Genomic DNA, 10,732 nt, shown 5'->3' on the forward strand with positions numbered 1-10,732 from the left:
TATCCAAAGTACATTTTATTCAGCTAACAGGTCAAAATGGGAAAGAAAAAAAAAAAAACACCAGGAAAGCCAAGAAATTGTGGTGAAAGGAATGACACAAGTGTCTTGAGTGTGAGGTGTTAAAACGGGGAAACAGGGCAGAGCGCCCTTTCTTGTCAGTGGTTCACAGGTGCAACAGCGGTTACTAATGGAGGGCCTAGAAAGTGCTGGTCACCAGAAAAAAGTGTGTGGAATGTTAATTGGCCAAAATGGCAGCACTTTGGCCAAGTAGAGCTGGACAGGGAGGGGGACCTGCCGTGCGGTGTGAGGTTAGTATACAGCAAGGACCATCAATGCCTGTCCAGCCAAAGAGAGCCATCTTGGTTCCCATAGAAACGGAGGTTGGCCATGTTGCTCTTCCTGGGAGCACAGGCCAGGCCTTAGGCCTGTGCCTGCACCTGCACCTGAGCCTCCTTGACTTTCTCCACAAGGGCCTGGATCCGGGCGGTGAGGTCCTCCACCAAGGGGGCGAACCACTCGCGCACCTTTTCGGCCGTCTGGTCAAAGGAGTCCTTCAACTCCTGAGCTCGGCTGTTGAGTTGCTCGTGGACCATCTTCCCTTGCTCCCCGACAGCCTGCATCAGGGCCTGGAAACGCTGCTGCCCCTTTTCACGGATTTTGGAGACATAGGGCTCCAGGCTCTGGCGCACGGCTTCCACCTTTTCGTCTGCGCTGGTTTGCACCTCCACCCTGTAGGTGTCAAACTTCCTCTGCAGTTCATCAACGTCCTTCGTGAGGCGCTTCTTCATCTTGCGCATGTAGAGGTTGAACTGGGACCGCAGCACCTCCATGTTGTGGTTGAGCATCAGGCGTGCGTCATTGGTATACTGGACCACCTTGTCCTTGGTCTCCTCCATGTCAGTCCGCAGCTTCCCGGACAAGGCCGACATTTCGGTCGTCAGGCGCTGCTGAACATCCTGGGCGTAGGGGCCTATCTTGGAGCGCAGGTTTTCTGTGTAGAGGTCCAACTCTGCCATGGTGTCTGTGATAAAGCCGCTGTGGAGAAGGAGGAGGTAGCAGGGAAGGGTCAGAATCATGTCACCCTGGTCATTCTCTAGCATTAGGCCCTGCCGCCATAATTCTTGCGGGCCTCAGATCTCTCCAGATGGAGGCCATACAGACAACCAAACTATCCTGAGGTGAGCTTGCCCACCTTGGAGGAACATGGGTGCCTGGACCACCCTGCTAAGTGGCAAAGAGAATTTGGCCACCCTGACACCACATTCACACCATACATTTAAATCCCTCGTATACCTCACTGGAAACTATAGATCATCTGGTTATCTCCTGCTTGGAGAGGGCTACCTTTGAAGGTGACTTGGAAACTACCAACTAATCCAGAACACAGCTTCCAGACTAGTAACTGGGAGTGGCGGCTAGGAACATATAACACCTGTCTTAAGAGGATTTACATCGTCTCCCAGTACGTTTCCAAGCTCAATTCAAAGTGCTGGTGCTGGCTTTTAAAGCCCTAAACAGCCTTGTTGACCTAATACGTATACCTGAAGGAGCGTCTCCACCCCCATCGTTCAGCCCAGACACTGAGGTCCAGCTCCAATGGCCTTCTGGCAGTTCCCTCACTACAAGATGTGAGGTTACAGGGAACCAGGCAGAGGGCCTTCTCGGTGATGGCACCCTCCCTGTGGAATGCCCTCCCGTCAGATGTCAAGGAAATTAACGACTAATGGACTTTTAGAAGACATCTGAAGGCAGCCCTGTATAGGGAAGTTTTTAATGTTTGGTGTCGTTTTGTGTTTTAATTTGTTGGAAGCCGCCAGAGTGGATGGCATATAAATAGGGAATTATTATGGGTGCATTGAAGCCACAGGCCTACAATTCCTAGCACTTTTACAAACTACAGTTCCCAGGATTCTCCGTGGCTGTTCGGTCAAGTGGTATAAGAGACCCTTAAATAGATGTCATAGATGGGGCTCCAAGTCAGATTTGACTTACATGTGAGATAAAATGGTCGCCTGTCACCAGAGTCGGTTTGAGCCATGAACAAAAAGCTGTCAGCCATTCAGCCAGTCTCAGCTCCAGCCCTTATGACTGACAAGGGCCAACCAAGTGTTTGTGGTTGGAAAATCTAGCTATTAGCGCTTCCAGGAAACAGCAAAGCAACACATTTAATTATTATTATTATTATTATTATTATTATTATTATTATTATTATTAATTCACCACTCTGGGCGGCTTCCAACAAAATATTAAAATACAACGGTCTGTTAAACATTAAAAGCTTCCCTAAACACCAGCCATTTGCTTCCCCCTTTAATGTCTCCCATCTGTGAGGGTGGCTGCCTGACGCTTCCTCTATCCTCAGGGCTGAATTCAGACCTTTGGAGACCCTAAGCGCTTAAAAGATTTCGGTATCCCCATAGATATCTAATTCAAAATATGAGCGGCAATGAAGTGTGAAATGAAATTTTATTTTTTTGAAATGAAACGAAACCTACAGTAAGATGGAAAATAATGTTTATTTCCCTATATTTGTATGAATAATGTTTCTTTTTGTTCAGCTGCACCGTATGGCCTATATGGTAAATCTGGCAACGGGAAATTTCTGTGGTGCCCCCCCTTTCCCTTGATGCCCTAAGGGTGTGCTTATTTTGCTTAACGGTTAATCCAGCCCTGTCTATCCTGGCTACACTCTCTCACATCAGCTTGCGACTTACATCTTCCACAGTCAGCACCACAGAGAAAGTGGACATGTTCTGGGATTTATGATGCTCTTCTTCCAAACAACTATTACTCAGGTTAAAGGTCACCAAATTAAGCTGAGTAACGCTGGGTACACACTCTTGTTTACTCTTCATCCAGTGTGACCCCCTGGTGCTGGTTTAAAAAGCAGTGTTTACACAATGATTATCCACAATCCATATCTATCCTGTTGTTTCTTATGGAATACTGTGTCTTGGTGCATTTCCCCCCTGCAAACCAGCACAATTCAAAGTGTTAGTGCTGACCTTTAAAGCCCTAAATGGCCTCGGCTGTTTATATACCTGAAGGAGCATCTCCACCCCCATCGTTCTGCCCGGACACTGAGGTCCAGCACCGAGGGCCTTCTGGTGGTTCCCTCCCTGCGAGAAGTGAAGTTACAGGGAGCCAGGGAGAGGGCCTTCTTGGTAGTGGTGCCCTCTCATCAGACGTCAAAGAAATAAACAACTATCTGACTTTTAGAAGACGCCTGAAGGCATCCCTGTTTAGGGAATTTTTTAATGACTGATGTTTTAATGTATTTTTAATCTTTTGTTGGAAGCCGCTCAGAGTGGCTGGGAAAACGCAGCCAGGTGGACGGGGTATAAATAATATATTATTATTATTATTATTATTATTATTATTATTGACAAAAAGAACACCCAAGTGTATTTCAAGCTGGCAATGTGTGCACAGCCTAAATCATCCTTCAGCAGGAGACTGCCCATAATGAGGGACCACTCTGGAAGATATCGTGGCCCTATCAGGGTGTGAGCCAATCTGACAACGCCAGTCTCTAACATTAGGCCCCAGTAAATTTCAAAGCTCTGTTGGTTCCAGAACAAATTAGGGATGCGAGAACCGAAGCAACATTTTGCAAAGGACCTGACAAATTTGAAAATTCTAAGGGCTGATGTCCAAACAAACAAAAACAGAAGATTATAAAATCCAGGGTGTTTTTTTTAACTTCAGAAATTGTACAATTCCGATTGGGATTCCTGCCATGTCAGATATCACCCATCTTAAGATCTATGTCATTCTATGAGAATTAAGAGCAATGTGAGCTTGGACTCTTTGAAGCAGGCACTGGGGCTGTGGAAACTCCAGTTGAGCATGTGTCATTAAAAAACCTCAGCTAGCGCCTGTACCCACTTAAAAGGAAGAAGCAAAACCACTCACTCCAGTTCCTTGCTGAGCTGCGAGCTCTTGATCTGAGCGGTGGCATCATCAGCCGCATCCCCAATCCTGGTCACTACGTCCCTGAAGACATCCACCGTCTCCTCCCATTTGGATTTTGTCCCTTCTTCGGGGACAGGGTTGGCCAAGGAGCCTGCGTGGATTAGGAAAAGGAGGGAAACATTCAAGGATCTAGAAACAGGCCGAACTCACGTCCCACCAAACTGAATGAGGGATGCCTGTCAATATGGGGCATCACACCAGGTTGCAAGCCACTTACAAAGTGAGGCCCTTGGAATCAGTGAAGCCACACTCCTGCGAGTCATGGCAAGGGGAAAACAGGAGGCAAAACATGGAGGGATTTATGCAGCATAGTCCTGCTCAGAGGAGACTCACTAAAAACAATAGGCATGTGTCTGTTGATTTCAATGGGCCTCCTCTGAATATAACTTTCTTGGAGACATGTCCCCAATTAAAAAGGTACTTCCTGCTGCAGGGGGAAAGTGCCACCATCTTGTCGCCTCTTCCCATCGCTAGCTAGTGTCTCAGCGACTGGGATGGGACAGCTTGAGTGTGTAGTTTGTGACTGCCCAGTGCTTTTGTTCAAAATGCTGGTCATTTTTCAAGCCCAGATGGAAGTGCCATGCACGTCCTTATCTAATCCCAGTGGCTTTTAGGGACGATGTTACTTTCACAACTCAGCATTCCTAGATAGGGTGACCCATCTATGGGGCCAAAGGTTGCGGCTGTTAAACACAAGTCCTAAACTAATCTTGACAAGGCACCTGCAAGCCGGAATAGGCAAATAGCGACCTTCAAATACTTCAGCCTAGGGTGGTCAGTCGAGCCCCGCACAGAGCCTCCCCTTCTGGTAAAAGGGCAGCCCGCCCACCCCAACCTTTCCCCTTAAGATGAATTTTCTTCCCATTTGTTTGCAGGTTTATCCTGCCCTGTCCTCCGAAAACTCCCCTCTTTATCCTCAAATCAATCCTGCGAGGTAGGTGAAGCCGGCTGACTCAGAGTCAACCATGTCCGAGCAGGAATTTAAACCTGTCTCTCCCCCCAATCCTAGTCTCATGCTCCAACCACTACACCGTGCTGGCAAGCTATGAGAGGGGACAAGGACTCTACAGCTCCTGCCTTCCACAATCAGCAATAGGTCACTTCCCTTATTTCATATTACACATTACACAGTTGCACAAGTGAAGCACTCTGTGTCCCTGAGAGATGCTACAGCCAGGGCCGGATTTAGGTTTGATGAGGCCCTAAGCTACTGAAGGTACAGTAATGGGGTCCTTTTACATGTCCAGCTGTCCTTTGTCAACAACAAATTGTCACTGTTTTTTGTGTTGAATATATACTATATGGTAATTTATGGACTTAATAGGTATCTAAAACCATTTGCACATGCAACCAGTCCATGCAGAATGTAGGCACCCTATATATGGAAATGAACAAACCAGTGATATTCTAGGGAGCAGGCTAGCAGGCGGGGCCCATGACTGACATCATAGGAGCCTACACAATGCGAAACACTGTTGCTGTGTGTAGGTTTTATTTTATTGGTTTTTTTATCTTATATTTTGGAAATGTACATCCCTATGTTTTTTCCTTTAAATTTTTGGGGGGCCGCCAAGAGAGTGGGGCCCTAAGCTACAGCTTGTTTAGCTTAAACGTAAATCCGGCACTGCTACCAGCCAGTGCAGACAGCACTGAGCTAGATGGACAAGTGTCCAATTTTTTATAAAGCAGCATCCATTGCACAAGTGAGCAGGACAGAGTTTAAAAGCCCATGTGGCCAGCATCCCCATAGTTTTAAAGCACAAAAGTCAAGCCAGCTCAGATTTCTGGCTGCTCCCAACAACACAACCCTGATGTTGTGGCGTTTCTAGTCTACCTTCAGCCCTCCTTCCCTCTTTACATTAGCTCACGCCACACACAACTTGTGGAGGAGCGATATTCTCCAAACAAACCACGGCATAAGTCTAAGAGCTGCTTTGCTAGATCGGACCAAAGGTCCCTCTGGTCCTAGTGTCATGGACAGTTGCTTCTGAGGAGCCCACAAGCATATGGTCATTCCTCTGTGGTCTGTCCCCAGCATCTGTCTCACAGAGGTATACTGCCGCAGTTTGTGGAAGTTCCAGACCCACAGAGGATAGAAGTCTGTGCTGCATTTGAACTAGCCTTTAAGGAGCATTGGGATAGAGGGGGTGAAGGGTGTTTACCACGTTCTGTGTTTCCAGTTTTATTTAAGACAAACCACCTCTTCCAATTCCGTCACTCACCTCCCAGCAGGACCGCTGTGAAAAACAGGGCAAGGAATTTCATGATCACTGACTTTCTGGACCTTTCTGAGAAACGGAGAAATTAAAAAAAAGGGACACAATTAGATAATGGAGTGACCCTCAAGGGTGGGTGCGGGTATTTCCCCCCACCAGCAGGAATCTTTAAGAGACACACACACAGGATTAATCGCAGCCCAGCCAATGATGAAACTGTATCTGCTCAGTCCTGAAAGGGAGACCCCACTGAATGCCGTACCATTAAAAAAACAACAACACAAAAACAAACCCTACATTAACAGATTTTTCTCCAAATGTCCTTAAAATGAAAACAGCTCTTTCCCCTTGGTTTCTTGATCCCAGTCCACAATGCAGATTAGAACCCACAAACCCCACACACCTTCAAAACAAGAAAAGATCGTGCAAGGTTGCTAGTTATCCTGCTTTGCTCTCACCTTCCTTTACCTTCTCTTCCTCTGGAGTCTGAAAAGTGTTCAGCCAAACCCTCTGTGCAGACTTAAATACCCAGCTCAGCTGGTAGGAAAGAGAGGGGGCGAGGGAGGCGGGACTGGCAGTCAGCGGCAGCAGTAGTCACAAAGTTTTGCCAAAGTGGCATCGGGGACAAAGTTTAACACACACCACACTTTGCACACACACTGCTAGGGGAAGTCTTAACCCTGAACTCAGGGGAGGGAGGGAGGGGAAAACAAAATACAGTAGTTAAAGCAATGGGTTTTTTAATTGCATCGAGTATGTGAACTTTTTGACTGACACAAGTCTCCCCATCAGGCAGAACAGAAGTTGTTAAATAATTCTTTTTCCTCTCTGCCTGGATTTCCCATGGCCATCTTTCTCCCGTTTTTGCAGCTATTTGCACAAGCTTCTCTGAAAATTGTTTTCTTGCATGAAATGAATTGTGTTCTTAGGTGGGGGTGGGGAAGATGGCATTAATTAAAATGTGTTTATGCTACAGTGAGGCCCGAAATGGGCGATCGAAGTCAGACTGAGTTAACATAAAACAGTAGGACAGAGTTGGGGAAAGGGTGATTCAGAGGGGAGAAGCAGAAGAGGGAGGCCATGCAAAGCTCTTATCCACCCATCTTTTCTCCCTTACGCTTCTGTTCTCAGTGGTGACAAACTCATATTGGAGTACCCCAGCAGAGGTAATAGGGAAGAAGGTGGGGGAGACAGAAGCCCCTGCTTCTCCATTTGCCCCTTCTCTCCTCCAAACTATATCCTCCCCTCTACTGCCTTTCAACTGTTTTGCAGTTGAGACGTATCGGTTCAGGTCTGTTGCTGAATTTGTAGCTTATGAGTGTCTGAAAAGAAACATACACATTTCGACCACCTAGTTATGCGACCCCCGAGCTTACCAGACCTTTAGAAGGCATCTCAAGGCAGCCCTGTTTAGGGAAGCTTTTAATGTTAATGGATTTCTGTATTTTAGTATTTGTTGGAAGCCGCCCAGAGTGGCTGGGGGAACCCTGACAGTAAGAGACACAGTCAACTGTACACGGTGTTTTTGTGAGTTTTTGGACCCTTGGAAAATTCATCTGGGATTGTCCACACTCCTTCGTGACAGGTAGCAATTGCCAGATCTGCCAGTAGACAGACACCTTGAGTTATACCAAGGTATATCAAGTCAACTCATAGGAACAGAATAAGCTGCCTCGTGCTGCGTTAGACCCTTGGTCCAGCTAGCTCAGTAATGGCAACACTGACTGGCAGCAGCTGCTCAAGATTTCAGGCAGAGGTTGCTCTCAGCTGTACCTGGAGACGCCAGGTGTTGAACTTGGGAACTCATGCATGCAGTGCAGGTACTCTGCCAATGCTTGTCTACTCAGGCGTAAGTCTCATTGAGTTCAATGGGGCTTACTCCCAGAAGTGCGCATAGGGTTGTAAACCAAAATGGTTTACCCACGTCATTTATTGAGACATATTTGGGGTGCAAACCCCAAACTACCTAATTCATATTAGTGGAAAGCAGAAATAATATTTCATGTTATGGGAAAGGAAACAAGGGGTGTTTGTTGCTCTGGCTTCATTCCATATGAAACAGAAAAGGGTATGTTATTGCACACTTGACTAAACTAGAAAGGGGTTGAAATTTATCAATTAATGCACTCTTATGCCACTTTAACAGGAATCCTGGGATCCTCCAAAGCATCCTGGGAACTGTTGTTTGTTAAAGGTGCTGAGAGTTGCTAGACGACTGCTATTCTTCTCCCAGAGCTGCCATTCCCAGAGTTCTTTGGGAAGAGGGATTGCTTGTTAAGCCACTTTGGGAACTGTAGCTCCCAGGCAAGGTTAGGGGTCGCCTAACAACTCTCAGTACCCTTAACAAACTACAGTTCCCAGTATGCTTTGGGGGAAGCCATGAGATTTAAACTTGTATGTATAAGAGATCTTTAGATGTGTGGTGCAAATGTCGCCTTGGTTGCTTTGGTAGTGTCTAGCTCATTGAAGCCTTTCATTCAATGCAGTTGCCCTGAATCTTGTTTCACCATTGTCAACAGGACAGTGCCTTCCAGGGCACCTGAGCGTAGGAGGCTGCAGACCACATGATGCAGTCCACTATCATCTGGCCACCGCTCCCAACCCCCTGCATTTGCCGTCTGAGGCAGCCAACTCAATCTGCCCAACAGTAGGGCTGGCTGTGAATGTTTCTCCCCACGGTTTCTCTGCCCCCAAAGAAGAGTACAGAATTTTGAGAGGCCATTTGTGCACCACTCTAGGCAGAACTTTTAGAGGTGAGGTGGGGTTTTACTGGGGGAAACGTCATTCTTTGCTACCAGGGTGCAGGAAGCAGGAAATCACAAACGTCTGGGTCGCTGGGACGAAGGAAACTTCTCTTCTTGTGACTCTGTTGACAGGAGGGATTTCGTAAGGGTGCTTCGAGGGAGAAGGGTTAGCAGGGTTGTGAGCCAAAGAGGCTACGTAATTCAACCTGCCAGGCACATGCTGAAATTAACAAGAAACCGAGGCCTAACAAAAATGAGCACATGCAAGGCGCAAACTCTTGCAGACATGCACAACCCGTGACAGTCTGAGGTTCTTCCTTGTGCCATCAGCTGTTTTCTAGAGAAGTGCAAACAGGCCTCTTGCTGCCTTAGCAGTAGAGCAAACTGGCATACATACAACCTGCGTGACCCACCAAGACAAATGGAGCTCACGATCCAGCGGAGTTGCATGGACGGATCTGAGGTAAAGCAAGGCAGCTGTTTCAGGCATCAAATTCAGGGCACCATTGAAAGGGAGCAAATGGAATAACAACCACCAGCAAGGGGACGACATCACAGGGATTTGCCTTTTCAGGGTAACATTTTGGCTGTACGTTGCTTTGGGTTGCTCTGGGCGAGATAAAGAGGATGGCAAATTTAATAATAATAATAGTAATAATAGTAATAATAGTAATAATAATAATAATAATAATAATAATAATAATTTATTTGAACCCTGCCCATCTGGTTGGGTCTCCCCAGCCACTCTGGGAGGCTTCCAACAAAAATTAAAAATACATTAAAATAACAATAAATAAACAACACCCTTTCTGGTGCTGGACGGCCTACCACTTCCCCCTCACCGCCCACTGACGTTGGCCACATGCATACCATATGTTTAAAACACAACAATACAATTTTAAGCCGTCATGGGTCATGGCTTCCCCCCAAGAATTCTGGGACCCGCAGTTTGTTGAGGGTGCTAGAAGTCGCAAGGAAATGCTGGTTCCCCATCCCAGAGCTACAATTCCCAGAGCGGTTTGGCGTTAAATCCTTCTCCCCAGGGAAGTCTGGGAATTGTAGCTCTGGGAGGGGGGGTAGGTGTCTCAGCATCCTTAAGATGCTCCCAGAAATCTTTAAATACGTGGTGTGAATGTGGCCTTCATCACCGTGCAGTCGCTGCTGTCCTTGTTTGGCCTTACTGTTTCTCCTGAGCCGCAGGAGTTTAATTGCCCTAAAACCTCTTTCACTGTGAATCTCCTGTGGTGTATCGGGAATAGGACTCCAAGCCCCCAGATTTCCTCCCACCCTGGATAGCTCAAACTACACATCCTGTCCGTTTTCAAGGAAGGAAGTCAACAAGAGAGGTGGCGTTCTTCCACCACAGACTGTATTTTGGGTTGTAGGCTTGGCTGAGGTGCTGTGATGAATACAACAAGTAGGATCTTTGAGGTGCTCTAAAAACACCTCAGTGTCTAAAAACACCTGGGGAGGAAGTTCTATGAAACAGGGTTGTTGTTTTTTAAGATCAACGCCGCTTCACACACCCTTCTAAGCACAAGCACACACACAAGAGCCTTTCTCGAGCTTCTAGTTAGGAATTAAGCTGAGGCACAATGGGAGTTTTATTTTTCCAGCAGAGCCCTTTCTTGCTTTAATCACGATAGGTCAAAAAATTCAACGGCTCACTCCCCCCCCCCCCCAGTCTGGAGATATGGCGATGGGGAAGGGATCACCTGTTGGAACGTCTGCCTGTATTGCAGCTCTTAAAGAAGCCACTTGCTTCTGGAAGCCAAAGTCTTCAGCTGGGGCAACTGC

At 46.9% G+C, this 10,732-nt stretch overlaps 1 protein-coding gene across 2 annotated transcripts; it reads right to left on the reverse strand.

Moving 5' to 3' along the window:
• Positions 1-6,807, reverse strand: APOE (apolipoprotein E). Of its 2 annotated transcripts, none has more exons than XM_035120485.2 (4): positions 6,650-6,807; positions 6,198-6,263; positions 3,916-4,066; positions 1-1,035 (listed from the first exon to the last, which is right to left on the reverse strand). In XM_035120485.2, exons 2-4 carry the CDS (start codon positions 6,238-6,240, stop codon positions 420-422), a joined length of 810 nt encoding a protein of 269 aa, XP_034976376.1. In that variant the 5' UTR covers positions 6,241-6,263; positions 6,650-6,807; the 3' UTR covers positions 1-419. The 2 variants fall into 2 exon arrangements, with proteins under 2 accessions (XP_034976376.1, XP_034976377.1); XM_035120486.2 differs by lacking the exon at positions 6,650-6,807 and adding an exon at positions 6,595-6,616.
• Between the last annotated feature and the right edge of the window lie 3,925 nt (positions 6,808-10,732).

Source organism: Zootoca vivipara, chromosome 6 (genome assembly GCF_963506605.1).
Source record: "Zootoca vivipara chromosome 6, rZooViv1.1, whole genome shotgun sequence".
Classification (NCBI taxonomy): Eukaryota; Metazoa; Chordata; class Lepidosauria; order Squamata; family Lacertidae; genus Zootoca; species Zootoca vivipara.

Excerpts from the sequence above, each read along its gene's own strand:
- APOE (XM_035120485.2), bottom strand. The coding sequence starts at position 6,240 with ATGAAATTCCTTGCCCTGTTTTTCACAGCGGTCCTGCTGGGAG. Across the intron at positions 4,067-6,197 it reads CACAGCGGTCCTGCTGGGAG|GCTCCTTGGCCAACCCTGTC; the intron begins GTGAGTGACGGA and ends TAATCCACGCAG. Across the intron at positions 1,036-3,915 it reads CAGCTCAGCAAGGAACTGGA|CGGCTTTATCACAGACACCA; the intron begins GTGAGTGGTTTT and ends CCTTCTCCACAG.